Genomic DNA, 19140 nt, shown 5'->3' with positions numbered 1-19140 from the left:
CGCGGCAGTTTCACCGTGCCCAGTCGGGACCAATAACATTAACCTCCCGTTAGCCTCCAATGCCTCTCCCAACGACCTCTCATGCCCTCCACCCAATCGTCTTCAACCTCCTAAACCTCGCCCGTCCAGCCAGCCTCACATCCCCCACGGGCGCCCGACCGACCTGCTTCTGAAACTGGCCCGCTGCCTCTGCAAGTCTGTCTCCCTAGGCCGTGCTTGAAGTTTCCTGGCAAGTCGACAAGTCGTTGTCTGCCAAGCGGCAGTAACATGTCCCTCCTAACCCCGTATTGGGATGAAAGCCACCCATCAGAGAACTTGGAACGCCGAGGTGACAGAAGACAGCGACACAAGACAGCTCGGCACGATCTTTGATGGGCAGGCTGGCAGAACTGACTGGCGTACCACCCGAGCGGCGTCTTCCTCGCCCGCCGCTGCCCCTCCACCCCTCTTCCCTTCCGTCTTCTAAGAAGCATTCCTGATTACTTCTCTTATATCATGCGACAACCTGTGATCGTCCGCGGGGTTGGAGCAAGGCTATTCCCTTCCTTTCTCCTTCCGAGCCCTTAGATTGGGCCTCTATTTCCCCCCTTCCCTTGTTCTTAATAGTCTTATTCGACTGTTACCGACTTGCCTCACCCTGGGCTGGTACCAGTCAATGAGAGGCCGACTTGAGAGAAAATCCCATCCGGATTCCCAAACATCATTCATGCAAAAGTGCGCGTATAGAGTAACACGACGCCGGGCAACTCTTCCCTGCGGCTCATCCAAGGTTCCAGTTCATCAGACAAGCTAGGTCGTTGCCACCACACACTCTCGCTCTGTGCTGGCTTGCTAGCTTTGCTGGCTACCACCATCTTCCTGCCCGCCTTCTCCGCTCTTTTCTACCGTTCTTCGCCTCAATTTACTCGCAACAAGCGCGCTCTTAATCCCAATTCTAATCCAGAGGATCGACAAACACCCCGACCATTGATCTTCGTTTTCTCCCGCTAAGGGGGCGACCCAACGAGAAACAAAACAAACAGAGCCGCTTGGGACGTAAAACACCACAACGACACTCGGGAGACGATGAACATCAGTTGACGGTCGACCCCGTCTCCCTTCCCTCCCCTCCCCCGACTGGACTTGTCCGTCGCTCAAGAAGATCACCTCGCCTGCCTTTCCTCTTCTCTGATCAATGGCATCTGAGGCGAGGGCCAGGGCAAATGTGCCTCGCAGAGCAGGCAAGCAGACCACGAATGGCATGGACTCCTATCATCGTTATGTAGCAGAATCAAATACGCCACCGCCGCCGCTGCCGCAAGGGGACATCGTTGCCCGGCCGTATACCAGTCACTCTCGTTCCTTTAGTACACCGCGCCCATCAATAATAGAACCGTCTTCGTCAAGTAGCAGCAGCGATGCCGAGCGACCGAGGCCGCTGCCGGTACCCGAAATCATCATCAGCAGCCCAGGAAAACCGCCTAGGGCCAACCATCGATACTCATTGACGCCTCGCCAAGCAACCTTCCCTCCGATCAATGCTCAGAGACTAGCGGTGCCCGGAGTGAGGCCGCCTCCACCCGCGCAACAAATACCAACGGCCCAACGAATACAACGAGTTCATCTGCCACGCCCACCTGCGGCGACACCACCAACTACGGCCGATTCCGATGACTTACGAAAACGAAATGGGTTGATCGACGTCGCTCTTCCGTACCGACCGTTTTATCTTCAGAGGAGAATTCTCAGTTCTTTTGCGATCCTCTTCGCCGGACTGATGGTAACCGTGGAAGCTGTGTTGGACCTATCAAATAAAAGAGGAGGACTCGGTTCACCAGACCATGGATTCAGATATCTATGGCAGTATGGGTCGGCTTTCATCTTTACCTGCATCGCCGCGTTATGGGCGAGACCCGAACACCAAGCAAAAGCGAGCGCGCCATGGCTTCGGATGGCCAAAGGACCTGCGAGCGTGGACAGGACACTGATGCTCGACTACGTGTTCATGTTCGAGCCGTGGACCATTGCGAAAGCGACAAAGAATCGGGACTGGCTCGTTGCGGCTACAGCGTCTGTCGGCCTGACGCTCAAACTCATCATCGTCATCGCCGTGGCGCTCGTCAGCCCAACGTTCCAGATTGTGACTGCTCGGGGTGCAAGCTTGAACCTGCACAACACGTTTGTGAACGATCCCACTGGGCTACGGAATGCTGGTGCGCTGCCTTTCTTTACGATGACTGCTCTACAAACGAAGGGTCTCAACTTCCCGGACGGCACTTCCAAAGAGTTCGCCTTCCAGTCATTTTCTGCAGACTTGCCCGCGACTGCTGAGCTGAGGACCAACGTCGACGGCTTTCAATCCGAAATCGAGTGCGAGCCGGCACAGTTCACCTTGACCGGTGTCCAGTTCATCCAAGCTTCGGATGTTCAGCTCAACGCCACCATATCGACCCCGAATTGCACCTTGACGCAAACAATTCCGAACATGGCGCTGATTGGTTTCACGCTTCCTACCTTCTTTATGGCATTTCAGGCTGGGGCCTGCGGGAACTCGCCCTTCCCCGATGATGGAAGAGTCGTCGTCATGACGGGAGCCATTCAAATCAACGAATCCAGTGTGCCGACGGAGAGTGACGTTTTCAATGTGCCCATTTCAGGTGCTGTTTCAAGGTCTGCAGCGCTGATCTGCCGTCCATCGTACTTTCTCACCAGGGTTCATGTCACCAAGAACAACACGCAACTCATCAAGATCGAACGCAACCGCTCGGCAGCTAATAAGACTCTCGAGCTGGTCCACCCTTGGGATATTGTCCAAGGACACTTCAACTCCTACCCCACTGATTCGCAGATTCTCGCAGCGATACCGAACATCAACAGCCGGTACCCCGGCATTGCCATTGTCGCTTCCGACGCCGTCATGAACTCGGCCGTCGCTATGCAGATCAAGGACTACGGGCTCCCGCCGATCGAGACGTTCCTGAAGACGGACAACCTGACCCAGATCTCGACGGCGTACTGGAAGCAGTATACTGCTCTCGTCGCGCGCAGCTCACTGATGGGCGAGACACAAGAGAAATCCACCGGTACAGCCATCATCATTGGAGAGCGACTCAATGTTCGCCAAATACCAGCACACCTCTTGTCAGGCCTACTGGGATTTGTTCTCATGCTGGTGCTGGCTGCAATTGCCCTCGCGCCAGCGAAGGGCTTCCTGCCCCGCGACCCAAACACTATTATCAACATGGCAACCCTTCTCGCTCACAGCCGCCAGCTTCTTCAGTGTCTGCGCGGCACGGGTGCTGCCGACATATCAATCGTACGAGAGAAGCTGCTCGGCACGAACTACTACACTGGCGTAGAGCCCTACGAGAAGGCCGAAAAGGAGGCGAGGGGATACTTCAAGATCTTTGGTGGTGCTCCGCCCCCTCAGAACCAGCCGCCCGAGTTTGTACGAAACGATGACTGGAAGCACCCGCTGCCGCTGAATCCATGGGCAAGGTTCGCCGCCGTGGGAACTATGATTGGCATGATTGTTGCCCTTGAAGTTGTGCTTCGTATTTCCAACGCAGACGCCGGCATCGCGACGACCAAGGCGAATACCGACAAGCACTTTTTGTGGACAACAGGGACCGGCGTCATTTTCGGTCTGGTGGTGCTGTACCTGGCCGCTGCGGACTGTGCGACGCGATGTCTTGCACCGTATGCGAAGCTTAAAGAAGGGGGATCCTTTGAAACGACGGTTCATCTGGACTTCATGGATAAGTCCAAGCATAGAATCCTGTTCGATGCTGTGAAGACGCAAAATATTGCTGTCGTGTTTACCACCACCGCTCTAATCGTCGCGTCGCTCCTAGCGACGTTTTCTGGGGCTCTCTATAGTACGACACCGATCCCATCTACACGGCCCGTAAACCTGCAGACCCTCGACAGCTTCATCAATGCGTCCTCACCTTGTCCGACTTGTACCACTGATACTCTTCTGGCCTCCCTGATTCTCGACGCGAACCTGACTTTCCCATCATTTACCTTTGAGGACCTCAACTTCAACAGTCTGCAGCTATCGGAGCCCCTCGATATGCAGGACGGCGCCGGCACCATCATCGCAACGGTCCCTGCCCTTCGCTCGCGGCTCGACTGCAGACTCTACCCGCAATCCGAGATTAATACGAACTTTACTGTCCCTGACTTGCCGAATCAGTTTTCACAGGACATGAAGGTTAACATCGCCGGTGAGCCGTGCCTCGATCCATCAATCCGGTCCAACGCCGTCTTACCACCGGGCGTCTCTCCTTCTTCCGTCTTCGGTGTCGCTACCCCACGATCCGCTGCTTCGTCGCAGTGCTCCGATTTCACCTATGTCTGGGGTCAGCTCTCCGACAGCACCCCCATGCAGGTAGGCTACATCTCAGCCATGGGCTGCAACGAGACGCTCGAGACTGTAACAGCCAAGATCCGCCTCACGGGCGCCTCGCTACACGTGGATACAACTTACCCCCCAGTCGTCCAGGAGAACACCGCCAAGCCAATCAAGTTAAGACTACTCCCCTTGCAGTACGGACTGCTGGCCAATCTCACCACGGGCAACCAGCTTGACCCGTTCTTCAGCTCCCTCGTCACATCGCGATTCGCGGTGCCCGCGGGGAACCTGGGCGATCCGGGCCTGGGTAAGAGCGGTCTCGTAGCGGACGCCATCGTTCGGCAGCACGGCATCCTGCGCGCCCAGAACCTCAACGTTAATTCCCGTCGTCGCCTCCCGGACGTGACGGCCCAGCAGACCATCCCCGCCATGCTCGAGTCGACGTCCGTCACCTCTCTGCGCCGTCTGGTGCAGGACACCGCCTCAACACGTATCATCCAGTCCGTGCTCGGTCTCCTCGTCGCCCTGACGCTCGTGGCATGGCTGCTCACGCCCGGGACGGATACCATCCTGCCGCGGAACCCGTGCAGTATCGCCTCCATGGCGGCGCTGCTGGCCGACGGCAATGTATTTGGGTTCTTGGGCCGTGGGGCTGAGTGGCAGGCGACGGAGGAAATGAAGCGCAGCTTCTTGGACGGGAGCCATTCGATGGGTTTCAAGATCGGGTACGAGCGGGTGAGGAAGAGGAGGGGCGCGGAGGACCTCAATGGAGTGAGGGGAGACGGGGATATGGCGTACGGCATCAACGTCAAGCGCGGGGGCGGGTGGGGTGGAGGTGAGGATGTTGGGCTTGGGATCTTGGCGAGGGTGAATGGGGCGCAGAGGGGTTTTGTTAGGGGATGGGGGAAGATGTGAGTCCTCTTCATCCCGGTTCGTTTCTTTTCTACTTCTTGTTTTTACGTACTACAAATCTTCTGGTCTGTACAGTAGCCTGTGGCTTTTTTTAGGAGTTTTCGTTTGTCCAGGGACGAACTTTTTTTTGGGAGCGGGATGATACCACACGCGAGACTTATTCTTTTGAAAAAAGAAGACGGGAAAATCGGGAACCATGGGGAGTCTCGGGTTTGAGATCATGGTCTCTTTTCATTTGTATGTACTTTTATTTAGTATTCGTACTTTCAGTCTCTTCAATGTCTACACATTTGGATGGGAATCTGTCATTTGTTTCGAGAGTTTTCACGCACGATGGTTTGCGTGGTGGTTAGTGTGGTGCTAGGAAGGTGGCTTCTCTCCGCCGTTCGAAATGCTGCTTTGCGTTTCTGTCGCTGTCATGCCAAGTCCGTAATCACAACGAGGAAGAATTACCGTAAACCAAGGGTGACTCCAGTCTGGCGAGACTTGATCTGAAAGCAATACATACATCTTTACCCGCAATTGAGTAATTGATAGAAAGATGCGATTGAGATACCGATACAGAGAGCGGTCCCGAATGTAACGTCTCGCCATGAGGCTCTCTCCGCTCTCATGATTAGAGGGGGCTCTGCACTAACTCTTACTTTCTTAGCAGTGGCGGTGCCAGCGACGATAAGCCTCTTTCTGTTAAAACTTTCGCTCTCCTATGTGCTGGTTTGCCTAGCGTAAAGTGCCCAGCACCAAAACAGTCTTCATCCCGGTGCCGATCGATCTCGGCAAAGTGGGTTCCGTGCATTCGGGTTCCTCGGGTGAGTTGGGTCTCGCGGATGGATAGGGGAGTATGCCGCTTCGGTGGGACCGAGGAGCGCCGTCGGGGATTTTTTGAGAGGGATTGGGAGTGGGAAGGTTTGTCTGGATGGAGGTATATGTGAGTGTATAGGAAAGAGGTGAGAAAGGGGGGATTTGAGGGAGTTGAGAAGTGGTAGGTGTGGTGAGGTGGGCGAGTCTTGGCTGCGGGAGACGAAGCGCCTCGAATCGTGTCTGGGGTCTTGGCGGGTTATGCGATCTTGAACGGATGGAAGCGGGCGGGTGTGGCGCCGGGAAGGACGGACGTCACGGTAGATGGCGATCTGGAACTTTGGGGATTGGAAAGACTTGGAAACGCATTGTGGACAGGAAAAGGTAGTATGTGTGAGATTTGTCTATGCTGTTTTTTGTTCAGGTTTGGATATCATGCTGTGTGGGTTCCATCGCTTCCGAGCGCCTTTGTGTGTTTTGCCATGTCATGATTGGTTTCCCGTGTATGGTACCTCTTATTCCTCGTTCCTGTATGTTTCCCCAAAAACTCCAAGTCTTTCCAAGATGGGAGACTCAACAAATGCTGATCTACGAAGTCACCGAGTCAGTCATGCAGTTCTCTGGAATGCGAAAGAGGAAGAATCTGCTTGAAGGACACACGTACCATGCGTAGAAATTGAAAACCATGTTTGTAGGATGTTTGCATTTAGACAATGCTGCAAGTGCATCCGAGGCGCTTCTCGGGGTCGACGCTGGGGAAGCCGACGCAGATGCGGCCCTCGGCCTCGCAGTTGACCTTGGAGTCGCCGCAGACGGTGTCGGTGCAAGGGCCGTCGAAGCGGGCGGCGACGGTCGCCGCGAGGAGGGAGACGATGGCGAAGACGGCGCGCATGTTGGCGGTTTTGTTGTGTTGGTTTTGAGTTGGAGGTGGAGGTGTGGGAGTTTGGATGGTTGTGAGAGAAGGTTGAGTTGAGGGTTGTGTGGGTGAAGTGGGATGATAATGGTGATGGTGAGGGTGATGGGATGACAAGAGTGAGAAAAGGCGGGATGATCAGCTACTTCTTATACAGCAGTTTACAAGGAAACTGCATCTTGAGTCAATTGTTCGGGATGGACGTGATAAACTTTGGAAACATTATGCCAAGGCCTCTGCGAGCATGGATGAAGGGTCTGTTGAGGTTGACACCGCCCTCTTCCGTAGACTTGCTAGGTTGACTGGGTGTCTTTGCAAGAGGAATACCAAGACTTTGGCTAACCAAGACTAACCAAGAGTTTGCGACTTCTTGGAAGGTGCTCGAGATCTGCTCGATGTGGTTACAAGGAGGATGCTATTTTCGAGTTTGCTGGTATCCGTAGCGGAGCTGTCCTGAACCACTTGGTCAGTGAGCAGATGGTAAAGTGGCCAGGCACATGAATTTGCCTCAAAGGCCGGCCAAAATTACAAGCTGTACGGAGTACGGAGTACTGTGGTAGTGTGGATTGGCTTGGTGGCCTAGGTTGTTCACCTTGAGGTCCGTTCGGCGTACTTGGCGTACGGCAAAATCCGATACTACCGTCTCTGGATAGCCTATTTGGTTAGTACTGAGAAAGTTCACGGAGTAAGGTAGTGAGAGACGGGGACCGGCATGTTGTCCGCAAGTTTTGCTACTGCTGCTGCACCGGCTTTGCTAGGGGATGTGGTCTTGGCGCCTGCGCGGGCAGTGTTTGGGGCTATTAAAAGCCCATCGAGTATATGAGCTTGATCTGTGCTCTTGGCGATGAGGTGTTTCCAATCCACCTCTTGGCGGACCTTCCGTTGGCTAGGTATCCTTAGTAGGTGGGCTGCTGAGCTGCTCAGTTCAAAGTCCGCTACCTAAAGTATGGAGTATTCATACGGATACATCTTTACGGGCACATTGGCTAGCCATGTTCTGCTACTTCATGGCAGCGATGGGCGGGTAATCTAACGGGCAATCAGCCGGGATATTTACGCTTGGGAGATTTGACGGACGTGGTAATGTGTCTTGTGACTCTTTTCCTTCTTCTAGACTCTCATGTCTTGGCATTCTTTCTGTAAGTTGGCAATTGTCCGTAATAGATGCTCCGCGCCCGTTGAAAGTTAAACTTTCGTACAGTGAGAGATTCCATAGGCTAGAGAGGCAACGAGAATGGGGAATTAGGGGGGCGCAAAAGACGCACTTCCCCAGTGGCTTAGCGTTGTTCTCCCGTCAGAGGGCCTTGGCTACGGCACTGCAACACGACTCATGCGCCCTCGTTCCGGGGTTAGGGATCGCGAGTAAGTCATTCCTAATGGACGGCCGTGCCTAACGAGTGATAAGACTTGATAAGATCCTGAAGCCTCATATTGCAACTGGGAAGTCGCATGTTATTTATGGTTGTTATGTGGAGCCAACCGGCCTATAGGCCCTGCTGATTGGGGTTTTGGGTTCTAGAATGTGTTGGAGCTAGGCGTGGCTTTGACATTTGTGTGTATCCGTAGTCTGTGTCTGTACGAAGTAGTATGATGGCATGTGGACTACTCCGTCTGCTTGGATTTGACAGATTGACGTGCGCAAGCGAGAGTGAGGCACGGCAGAAGGAATGGAACCAGGTGAGTGGACGTATGAAATGGCAGCATACAGGGTTTTAGGGGTTTGCTTGTTCTTCATTCTGCCTGTAAAATTCTCCCCGGTGGGATAGGAGGTGTTCATTTGATGATTAGTCTTCAAGAACCTTTGGGTGGATGATGAAACCGGGCTCCTGGACTCTACTCGATCTCGGAGACAAGCCTCTATTCTACAGACTCTTGCGAGAAAGCAGAATAGGGCTGTACGAAGTAGCCTACGATATAGTACGCCCAGAGATCTCCTTTTCCAGCCGGCGAGCCGCCTAGAACTCGATTACAAAACAAGCTTCTAGTGATCACCCGGAGGCCGAATTTCCAAGACCATAGTAATTAATAACGTCTGTACCATTACACCACCCAACGTGCACCTACCCCGTCAGCTCGGTCCAAGCCCACATACTACCGGCCTGTCTCACCCAGAGTGCTCATCTTTCCTGCGATCTCCTAGTACCTACCCGCCAAGACTTGATTTTGACTCATGGTCATCCTTGCTATATTGGCTCCTCGACTGACGTCTAGATCTGGGTAAACAGACCCGATGATCGTAGCATAGCTGCCAAGAGTGGCAAAATACACCCGTAGAGAATTGGTTCGTCACGATTTGCTGCGGCTTCTTGGGGTGACGTACGGCGCAGGAATTTCAAGAAAGCCGCTGCTTCACAGTATCTTTCATGACAGTAGCCAAGGGCGATAAGCCAACTAGAGTATGAAGTTTACTGTTAGGGTGGCGGCTCAACACGGTTGAATAGCGATCAGTCATCATCGCCGCTCAGCTATGACGCTTCACCGCGGATCAGTAGCGGTTGACTCGTGATATCGTAAAGACACCAGACTCATAGGCCGATTTTCTGCTCACGATCATCTTCCAAGATGGAGCTAGGTATCAAAGCTCAAACTGTCATTACTCGGCGAATCTATTCGCTCATACTCTGTACAGATACACCAGTCCGGCAATATGCAAACCCATCTCACGTCCAGTGCCGCTTTTAGAAAGTCAGGTATCAGACTCGCCCGGTGGGATAAGAGAGAGCACAGATCAACGGAGCTGTCCGCGCACCTCCTTTTCATCCAAATCCAGGCGTTTGGGATACGAAATCCGGGGCGAGTGGAAAGATGCCCCCTTCCTTTAATTCCAGCCATGTCCCTTTCTCCGGATCTCAAAGGTGTCTCCGGAAGGGATGCGCTTCTGTGTTCAGCACGTAGTCGTCGAGGCTGATGAGATCGGGCGGTGAGAAGACGAGGTAGAAATATTTTAGTGTCTCCGCCAGCCAGAAACTCTAAATGGGTGGTCATGCAGTGTCAGTCAAGCGGGATTTTCTCTCTCTCTCTCTCAGTTCTCTCTCTCAGTTCTCTCCCCTTCGCAATCTCCCGATTTAGAACGGAAAAATCATCCCTGCCAAAAGCTATGCTGACATGGCAGAAGAATGCAAAGAGGAAGAAAAGCAGCGAAAAATCAAAAGGAAAATGTCGAGGAAACTCACCTCCATGTAATCTTCCTTGGGCAGCGGGTCCTGCTTCTGCGTAACATCCAACACCGCAGCATTGCCATGCTCGACGAGCGTCCCGTTGCTCACAGCTTTCCACATCTCCCAGGCCGCCTCTTGGAACCCCTGGTCGCCCGTGATGCGGTACAGCACGAAAACGCTCTCAATCGCCTCGGGTCGGAGGATATACCGCGGGTCCTTGGCCGTCGTGAAGCCTTTGGGCAAGTGCTCCTTATAATCCGTCTTCAACTTTCTCGCCGCGTCCCACTTGTCCTCGTCCCACGCGCACGCGTCCCGGCGGTCGCACTTGACCATGTTATACCGTTCCGGCATCATGCCCGTCGGCATGGCCTGATAGGCGTAGTAGCACCCCAGCGTTAGCTTCGCGCCGACGGCCACCCATTCCTCTTTCCCCAACACGCGGCCCGCGAGGGCGTAGATGCCGCCGATGAAGCAGGACAGATGCTCGCTTTCCGGGTCAAGGGAGTGGTTCCCGCCCGCGTCGACGTCGACGTTGCCCGAGATGAGAACGTTTTCGCCGCCGGGGAGCATGGGCCGGAAGAAGAGGGACTCGTTGGCGGCTTTGAGGAAGTTCTCCGTCATGGTGCGGTATTTTGGCTCCGCGCCGTTGAGGAGGGCGATCATCTTCGGGAGGTACTCGTAGAGCGAGTCGGCGCAGCCGCCGATGGTGAAGGTTGAGCCCGTGACGACGTCGCGGTCGGCCATGTGGACGAACATGGGCCACATGCCTGGCAGTTTCGTCTTTTGCTGCCCGTCATGGAAGAGATCCATTACTTTTGCGGCGGCGTCGTAGTATTTCGGGTTACCGGTGAGCTGGGAGAGGCGCGTCATCTCGAGGGATAAGGTGCCCGGGGACGCGGAGACGACGGAGCCCTCGACGATGAGGCCCTTGCCTGACTTGGCATCGTTAAAGTTGATAAAGTCTACCGGCATACGGTGCTCCGTGTTAAAGGCGCCATACAGCAAATCGCCGAGCTCAGTGGCCTTGTCGAGGAGGACGCGGCGCCCGCTGAGGTCGTAGGCGGCCATGAGACCGCCGAGGTAGCGAATGTTTGTCTCAAAGGTGTTGACGCGGTCCGAGGTGGAGATGCTAAAGTCAATCTTCGCGACGGCCGCGACGGCCTCCTCGAACTCTGGCTTGAGGCCCATGATCCAAAGGACGTCGAGGGAGTCGACAAGGGTGGCGGCCCAGCCGGAGAACTGGTCCTTTGCAGTGGCGGAGATAGGGTTGAGGGCGTCTTTCATCCAGGCGTACTCTTTGTAATTCGCCCAGTTCTTTTGGAAGAGGCGCCGGACTTCTTGCCGGCGGGCTTCCCGGCGCCGGGAAGCGGAGAGGGATTCGGAGGCGAATCGGTGTTGCACACGGGGCAGGGAGCCGCGGCCGCCGTTCGGGACGCGGGTGAGCGGGTCTTGGGGCGGGTACTTTAGGTCGACGGCGGACCAGTCGAAGCTGGACTTTGGTGTCGCCGGTTGCCGGACGAGGCTTTCTGTGTTCATGAAGCGTTCTAGCATGGCTGTTTCTGTGCGCGGGTGTAGCCATGTTGTGTCGAGGATGTAGATGACACATGTTATGGCAATGAGGGTAAGGACGATGGAGCGCACCCGCGTCCAGCGGTATGATGTCCTCCCCATGACAAATGTTTGTGTTTGTCTGTGTGAGTATATGTGAGTGGAGAGACGCGTGAATGAGAGGCGGCGTGATGGCCCCGGAGCGTGATGAGTCCTTCTCGATGGTTGAGGCCAGGCAAGGGAGGAGGGCTGTGTGACACGGCTAGGTTCGAGTCATGAAACGGTTCGGTGACGGCGGTGGAATGAGAGTGTCTACCGTCTATCGAATACGAGAAAGGAACAGGAACTGTGACCAAGCAAGATGCGACAAGAAAAGCTGTGGTCTGTAAGGAGGGAACCGTCTACGGGTGTCGCTGTCGCAAGCCCCTTAATGAGTATCTCGTAGCAGAATCTCACCAGCTGGAGTTGAGGTGAGGTAAGGGCCGGCGGTGCAAGGCTAAGAGAAAAGGCGGTTAGGTGTTAACATCGAACTTTGACTTTTACCGAGCAAGCCTGGGCCAAGCCAAGACAACGGGCGGCGGCTTTCTTGGTTAGATTTGTGGCGTTCCATGGAACCTGGAGCGACGTTTCGAGACGGTTGAGACATGGAGCTGAAAGTCAAAACACACGTGCCCCATTTCCCGCGTATTTCAGTCCCCAATTGTGAGAGCGACCCATTGAATCTTGGGGTCGTTTGTGTCTGGCGAACCTTGCTCTATCCCTGTCGAAAGTTTACTCACAAAGATGGAATGAAAGTCGGTTTAATGGGACGGCCAAGGCGCGACGGGCGATTGAAGATTGATTCTCAGCGTTCGGTGCCGAACGCGATCCACATTTTCTTTCGGTGCCGGAATTGTGTAACCTTCATCTATCTACGGAGTATGGACACCGAGTAAGGCGACTGCAGCATATGGAGAGCCTCCTGTATATCAAGCAAAAGATATGTATTATCTAGGGTATTTTCGACCCATCACTATAATCCCGAATTCCGGGCAAGGATGCAACGTAGATTGCAGAAGGTGATTGATTTGCTCCCATGGATTGAAGACCGCGTTCCTCTTGCTCAGATATAAGGCTGTCATCAAGACAATCAACTCCGTCTGATTTTTTTCCTTATCTACCATTATATGTTTGAACATATCCCAATACTCCTTTGACTACATTATTTTACCATGGATTTCGAGCCGACTGATGTCCTCATTGTTGGTGCTGGGCCCGTCGGCCTGGTGACTGCCCTCAGTCTGGCCCAGCAAGGCATCCCTACAATCATCACTGGTAAGCTGACAGACGATACTTTAATGTTGGGCGATCTGACATTGAAGCAAAGAAAGACGACAGTTGGAGGTCCAGGAGTCTTTTGGCCGAGCCATTACTCTCTTTCCCCGCACTCTCGAGCTCTTCGAACAGGTTGGCGTCGCCGAAGAAATAGTTCAACAGGGCAACATTGTACGGGGAATTGCCACCTTCAGGGGCGGCAAAAGAGTGTCGGCCGTGGGCCAGCAATCAATGTTCACTGCCATGACGGGAACTTTCCACGACTATATCATCAACATCCGTCAAAAGTCTTCCCAGGCCATCTTTGCTGCCAAGTATAAAGCTGTTTCAGGAAATGAGGTTCAATACCAGTGGGAACTTGTCGACTACCAAATCGACGACAAGCCCCATGACGGCTATAATCTCACAGCTGTTCTTCAACATCCTCAGCACGGAACACGCTCGGTCAGATGGTATAGGTCCTTCTCATGCATGCCTCAAAGATAAAAGAACTTGACTAATTCTTCAAAGCAAATACCTGGTCGGCGCTGACGGAGTCTCGTCTCAAGTACGACAACTTGCCAAGATTGAAATGATTGGTGATGAAACGGCATACGAATGGGTTCGTTTTGATGGCCGTGTCAAGACTGACATTCCTGAGACCGACCTTGGCTTTGTGACAATCAACAGCGCCGAGTACGGCAGCGCCTTCCTAGCCCGGGTTGATAAGGATGCGTGCCGCCTCGGATATGTCTTTACTCCGACGCTCAAGGCCAAATATCCCCAAGGCCTCAGCAAGGAACAGGCTATGGAGGAGGTGGTCAAATCCGTCCAACCGTTCAAACTTGAGTTCGAGCGAATCGACTGGTGGACTATTTACACGCAAGTATAAGCCTTGAAACTACGAACGTCAATTCTCTGACGGCAAAAAACAGAATCAAGCAAAAGGTAGCCGCGACCATGCAAAAGGATGATTTCATTTTCCTTGCCGGCGACGCTGCTCACACACACTCCTCCGGCTTCGGCCAGGGCATGAACACCGGAATCCACGACGCCATTAACCTCTCGTGGAAGCTCGCTGGAGTTCTTAGAGGATGGTACCAAACGGAAGTGCTCGATACGTACTCCGAGGAGCGCCGTGCCGTCGCGCAGAAGGTCATTGATATCGACAAGACCCTAGCGGCTGTGTTGTCTGGCGACGTGCCCGAGACGTGGACCGGATGCAGCGGCAAGCCCGAGCCGAGCAAGGTGCTGGGCGACATATTGACGTCCAACGCCAGCTTCAACATTGGTCTTGGCGTCAGCTATGGGCCTTCCGTCCTGGTAGATAGGGCTACTACCGGCAGTTTGGCCGTCGGTCATCGCTGTCCTGACATCCTTCTCAGAGCACCCGGTCCGTCTGTTCCCATCCGCCTGCAGAGCATCATCCACAAGAACACCGGGCAGTGGAACATGCTCATCTTTGCTGGTCGCCCTGGTCAACAGACAGCAAAGGTCGCTGCGCTGCGTGACACTCTCGAGTCTCTCAACGCAGTCAATAAATACGACCAGATGGTGAGCTTCACTACTATTGTCACTGGTACTATCACCAACACGTGGGATGTGTATGATGGACTTCCTTCTAGTTTGGTGCTCTGTGATGTCGACGGACAGGGACACAATACCTTTGGAATCTCAGCCACAAGCGGCGGGCTCGTTATCCTGCGCCCAGACGGTATTCTGGCTGGCATTTACCCGATCGAGAATGTGCAAGAGGTGGGACTTTTGTTCAAGAATTTCTGGTCTGGTAGCACCAAGACGCTCCCTCTTATATGAGGACATGTGTAGCTAGACTTGAACATCCTAGACGCCGGAATAGATCTAGACCGTGACATAGAACCGTCGTAGCACTTGACCCCACAATCATGATGACCACAACTTGAATGCATTTCACTTCACGACTGGGTCCTCAAAACCTGCGTGGTGAACATATGGTGAACTGTCGCCTTTTTCGCTGGAGGCGTCGACAACCGCAAGCCAACAGATTCACCGACATACCTGATTTGCGAACATGTGTAGAGCAAAGTGACTGTCCCACTATCGGCAACAAGATTGTGGTAGGAAATTTTATAGAAAGACTTCCCTTGCAAAGCCACGTCAAATGATTCTCATTTCATCACCTTTATGCCCAAAAACTTTCGAGGCCTATATTCTGTCGCCGCTCGATCTCAAATTGTCGATGAAGTCAAGCACAAGGAAATCGCCAAACCACGGCTCCATCTGATCGAGCATTTCTCCAAATTCATGATCCGTCGAGGCTCCCATCTGGTCCACAGACCCGTCCTGCACCATACCAGCATGAATACCGTCACTGAGTTGCTTGTCCCGGGAAGCCTCTGGGATTAAATCCAACCGATTTAACGCCCACTCAAAGATGGACAATATCCTCTTCATGACTGGTAAGTCCTGAAGTTGCTCTAGAATGAGCAATCCTTGACGAATATAGATGAGCGACATGGACTTGGTTGCGTTTGACTCGACAGCATCCAAGGCGGTCTCTATGTGGAGGGCCAGTGCTATTGGGATATTTGAATTGCTTCCATGGTCAATCGTTAGCCGTTTCTGCCTCGACAAAGACTTTGGGAATCTCTGCCATGAAGACATACAATGACATGGGCAGGCTCCCAAGCTCACCATTTGCAAGTGCTCTGCCAAACAGCGTGTCAAGCTCAAACATAGAGCATCGAAGTCGACCTCTTGCCCAGTCGTGCCGGGAAACATCAACAGACTTCCAATGAAGCTTGAGAGTCCTGTACAAGATACACTCGAACCGGTAGCTGGCTGCGATGAGGGCCGTGAGGTAGGGGCCGTCGGTAAGGTGATGGTCTGCGTAGGTTGCTCCTCGAAGCTGACTTCTCCAGTCGTGAAACTCGTGAGCCATGGTTTCAGCGTTGACCTGATCGGGGTCGGATATTCCGACTAGCCATTTCCTTCCTGTCATCATGAGTAAGTGTCAGGAACTGTCCCGAATATTGACTACTTGCAACCTACCTAGCACAGACAAGTTACAGTAATCGATAAAGTGAAGCTCTTGTTCACGGGTTAGTGCGAGAGAAAATAGGGCATGCATTTCGTCGCTTTGAACCTCCCAATCTTCCGCCGTTGGCAATGCTGGCAGCTTCTTCTTGTAGCTGACCAGAGGCATACTTTGCATGCCCAGGAATGACAGTAGCACGTCTCGACACTAGAACAATGCGTCAGTGTCAATAGCAGGTGAGACAAGCGGCTCTTGTCCGCTGTGTCCTCATGATGAACTCACGTATATCACCCACCAAATTCTTCTGTACAGCCCGCGAAGCTGGGCATCCGCAATCCGTAATTGATCACTACAGATTCTAATTGTAAGCAGATTGAAACACGTTTGCGTGGCATGGAATTGAGGCATGCTCACAGCTTCTGGAGTTCCAGTTTCGTGGCAAGCCGAACGGCGTTGAAGAACCAGTACTGAACATCTCGGTCAATGGGGTAGAAAAAGGCAGTTGTACCCAAGATGAGGGATCCTTGCAGCAGGCATAGCTGACTCTTCTCGCATTGAAAGTCGTGTAGCAGCAACGCTTTATTGAAGAATGCTGTCTGCGCCTCTGTGACGTTTGAGTATCCACATGAGGTGAGGAGGTCAGTCGGCACGTAGAGAGTAGCACTCGTTAGGACCGTCTGTATGAGAAACGGCGAATAGGATCCTAACTCGTAACTCTGTAAGAAGTGGCTTGGGTCCAATACGGGCGAATATGGATGAACAAAGCGAAAATAGGCAGTCAAAAACACCATTCTCACGCCTTCTTGTCAGCTTTTATAGATTCGTCATGGGAGTCATCTTTTGAGTGGACGGCTTACAAGGTATCCCGGTGCGGCAACACAAATGCGCCCTTCTTCATAAGAAACTCCAGATCCACTGGATCCAAACCAGACATGCCGACCTGTGTGTTTTCTGGGTAGTGTGGAGTGTTATCGGTGGAGCTGTTGGCAGTAGACCCGAGTCCGGGACTTTCACTCGTCTGACTGCCATTCATCGCCGTCTTCAATATATTGAGATAATGACTCCTTCCGTTGTATTCTGCTTGCGCCTGTGGGAGTGCATAGACGTCTCGTATGTTTTCGGGCGTGCGGCCTGAGCCTATCGAGCTCGTCTTCCCAAGTTCACCAAGGCCATGTGGACCATGCGTGTGTCGAGTGGAAGATCGCTGCACCCTGCGAGTAGAAAGGCCAGGTGAATCAACTACGGCATGATTTGACAAGGATTCTCTGGGTGTAGACTCAGTATCCTGCTACAGTCAGTCATCACTGCTATATTTCTACAGCTTTTATATGCCATAGGCCGAACTTGGGCTGCCCGGATGGACCGACGGGAAGCAACATGGCGTTCTCACATTCTGGGTACCATGGCAGTCTTGGATCGAATCGTCTGTTCTTCTCTTCCTTTGGGGCTGTCGTCAGAGGACCAAGAATGTTATCCCAGATTCATCTTTGCTTTCGCCTACCTCTTTCGTATCTGGCGAGAGACCAACTTGCAACTCTCGTAGTATCCCTTGCTGGCACATCGGCCGCAGGGTATCCCAACCACAGGCGCATCGCACTTAACTTTGCGCGAGTGACACTCGGTGCACGCTTTGCTGAGTCTCGCCACACCTACTCCAATGTCGGCGGCGGTCGCCATGTAAGCCGGTATACAATTCCGCTCCGGGGAACGTCTAGCTACCGGGACCGTATTCTTGTCGGCTTTTCGGCGAGACGCACGTGATGAAAGTGAAAAGGCCAAATAATGGCTCCCATCGAGTGAATGGACAGGGTAAATGAAAGGAGGTCATTGATAGTTTCGGCGCCGAACAGGGGCCCATAATTCGACACCACGGTATTTCGGCATTGACAAAGTTTCCGCGATAACTCAGCGTTACGACCTAACATGAAAGACCAAGCCGGGACGCGGCTACCGCGCCAAATCTAAGGTACCAAGAACTCATACTGGATTCACTTCTCAATGTATATACTGAGATTCGTCATTCATAGTCATGAATGTCCGTCATGACTGAGATGTCGCGGAGTGAACACCTTTCGCAACGCACCAGTCGGCAGCCACGGTCGCTTGAGGCACTCTAATTTTATGGTTCCCCACAGTGGACCGTGGCGGGCCGCATCCTGTCAGGCCCCCTGATGATCCCCTCGGAACTCTGGCGGCGCTACAGAACGCGCTTCTCGAGCGTAAGCGAGCAGCGTGAGATGTCTCACCCGGAGGATGATTGGGTAATGGGCTTAGGAAGGATGCAGGAACCGGCGCCTGTGTCCATCTTACCCGGTCGGGAGCTTGGCTCAAGATGTGAGATTCTTTTTTCGACGTGGATGACAGCTTGCATGGATATGATCGACGTGGGGGTCGAGGCAGGGGAGGCATTGTTGGATCTGAGGCAGTGATGTTCATCGCCAACCTCTTGTAAATGCACACGGCTTGATCCCAATCATCACGGATGCAGTGTCCTTTGCCAAGAACAAAGTGACTATTCTTACTTCTCATCGTCCAAGATAAAGCCTCAGAGTCGCGCGAGGTACTCAGTAGTGAGCGGCAATCTAGTCCTGCTATGTTCAACTCACAGCGCCTACATTGAGCTCACCTGCCCGCTCTCACGTTATTAGGGCACGGGAAGCACTGATTCTATTCACACTTTCCATCGTCTCTGCCAATTGTATCTCATCGGTCTTATCAACAAAAGTTGTTTTGAATCGTGATGTTTAGCCATGAGTATAGATACCCGATGGTTGTTACCCAAACGAGGAGAGTGAGCAGTTGTTTTTTTGTGGGACCTGATTCTGTAGTCGCGCGATGCACCGCGCATTCTCAGTTTGCCATACCACAAATCGCGAAATCTCATTTGATCGCATCAGATTAAGGTTGTGTGGAACATGAAGAACGGTTGAGTGGAACACGCTTTCGGGGCTTGGTGTAAAGATGTGCCGAGAGAAAGTCTAGTGGCAATTGCGGCATTTCCATGAGCTACACTGATCGTCATCCGCGCCGTCTGTCCCGTCACTGCACGACATTTCGTCGATGCTTGACATGATCAAGACGACATGAGTGAGTGATAAGACGTGATACAAAGTCATCATGATGAAGTCGATTTCATCTCACAGAGTGAGGTCATAGAGTGAGTTGA

General features: G+C 53.1%; 6 protein-coding genes across 6 annotated transcripts; 3 read left to right on the top strand and 3 right to left on the bottom strand.

The window, feature by feature from the left end:
- Positions 1-1966: 1966 nt before the first annotated feature.
- On the top strand, positions 1967-5251 carry BDZ83DRAFT_593004 (uncharacterized protein; the record flags this gene model as incomplete). Its single annotated transcript, XM_060506590.1, has 1 exon — positions 1967-5251. One exon carries the CDS (start codon positions 1967-1969, stop codon positions 5249-5251), a length of 3285 nt encoding a protein of 1094 aa, XP_060358156.1.
- Positions 5252-6619: 1368 nt separating this feature from the next.
- Positions 6620-6938, bottom strand: BDZ83DRAFT_758132 (EC87 protein; the record flags this gene model as incomplete). Its single annotated transcript, XM_060514991.1, has 2 exons — positions 6620-6634; positions 6759-6938. 2 exons carry the CDS (start codon positions 6936-6938, stop codon positions 6620-6622), a joined length of 195 nt encoding a protein of 64 aa, XP_060358155.1.
- Positions 6939-7834: 896 nt separating this feature from the next.
- Positions 7835-8918, top strand: BDZ83DRAFT_768937 (uncharacterized protein; the record flags this gene model as incomplete). The annotated part of the gene is made up of 5 exons (XM_060515320.1): positions 7835-7983; positions 8074-8098; positions 8206-8321; positions 8588-8636; positions 8748-8918. The coding sequence occupies exons 1-5, from the start codon at positions 7952-7954 to the stop codon at positions 8916-8918; spliced, it is 393 nt and encodes a 130-aa protein (XP_060358154.1). The 5' UTR covers positions 7835-7951.
- An 890-nt stretch (positions 8919-9808) lies between these two features.
- On the bottom strand, positions 9809-11788 carry BDZ83DRAFT_657644 (family 47 glycosyl hydrolase; the record flags this gene model as incomplete). The annotated part of the gene is made up of 2 exons (XM_060510976.1): positions 9809-9928; positions 10133-11788. The coding sequence occupies 2 exons, from the start codon at positions 11786-11788 to the stop codon at positions 9809-9811; spliced, it is 1776 nt and encodes a 591-aa protein (XP_060358153.1).
- A 1088-nt stretch (positions 11789-12876) lies between these two features.
- BDZ83DRAFT_758130 (FAD binding domain-containing protein) lies at positions 12877-14773 on the top strand (the record flags this gene model as incomplete). The annotated part of the gene is made up of 4 exons (XM_060514990.1): positions 12877-12979; positions 13032-13431; positions 13490-13807; positions 13894-14773. 4 exons carry the CDS (start codon positions 12877-12879, stop codon positions 14771-14773), a joined length of 1701 nt encoding a protein of 566 aa, XP_060358152.1.
- A 369-nt stretch (positions 14774-15142) lies between these two features.
- Positions 15143-17651, bottom strand: BDZ83DRAFT_712605 (uncharacterized protein; the record flags this gene model as incomplete). The annotated part of the gene is made up of 7 exons (XM_060511617.1): positions 15143-15533; positions 15604-15931; positions 15989-16181; positions 16257-16323; positions 16389-16766; positions 16832-17239; positions 17476-17651. The coding sequence occupies 7 exons, from the start codon at positions 17649-17651 to the stop codon at positions 15143-15145; spliced, it is 1941 nt and encodes a 646-aa protein (XP_060358151.1).
- Between the last annotated feature and the right edge of the window lie 1489 nt (positions 17652-19140).

Source organism: Colletotrichum acutatum (assembly GCF_030867785.1).
Source record: "Colletotrichum acutatum strain CBS 112980 chromosome Unknown BDZ83scaffold_203, whole genome shotgun sequence".
Lineage (NCBI taxonomy): Eukaryota > Fungi > Ascomycota > Sordariomycetes > Glomerellales > Glomerellaceae > Colletotrichum > Colletotrichum acutatum.
Note: the sequence above shows the minus strand (reverse complement) of the source record. Positions and strands in the feature narration are given on the sequence as shown.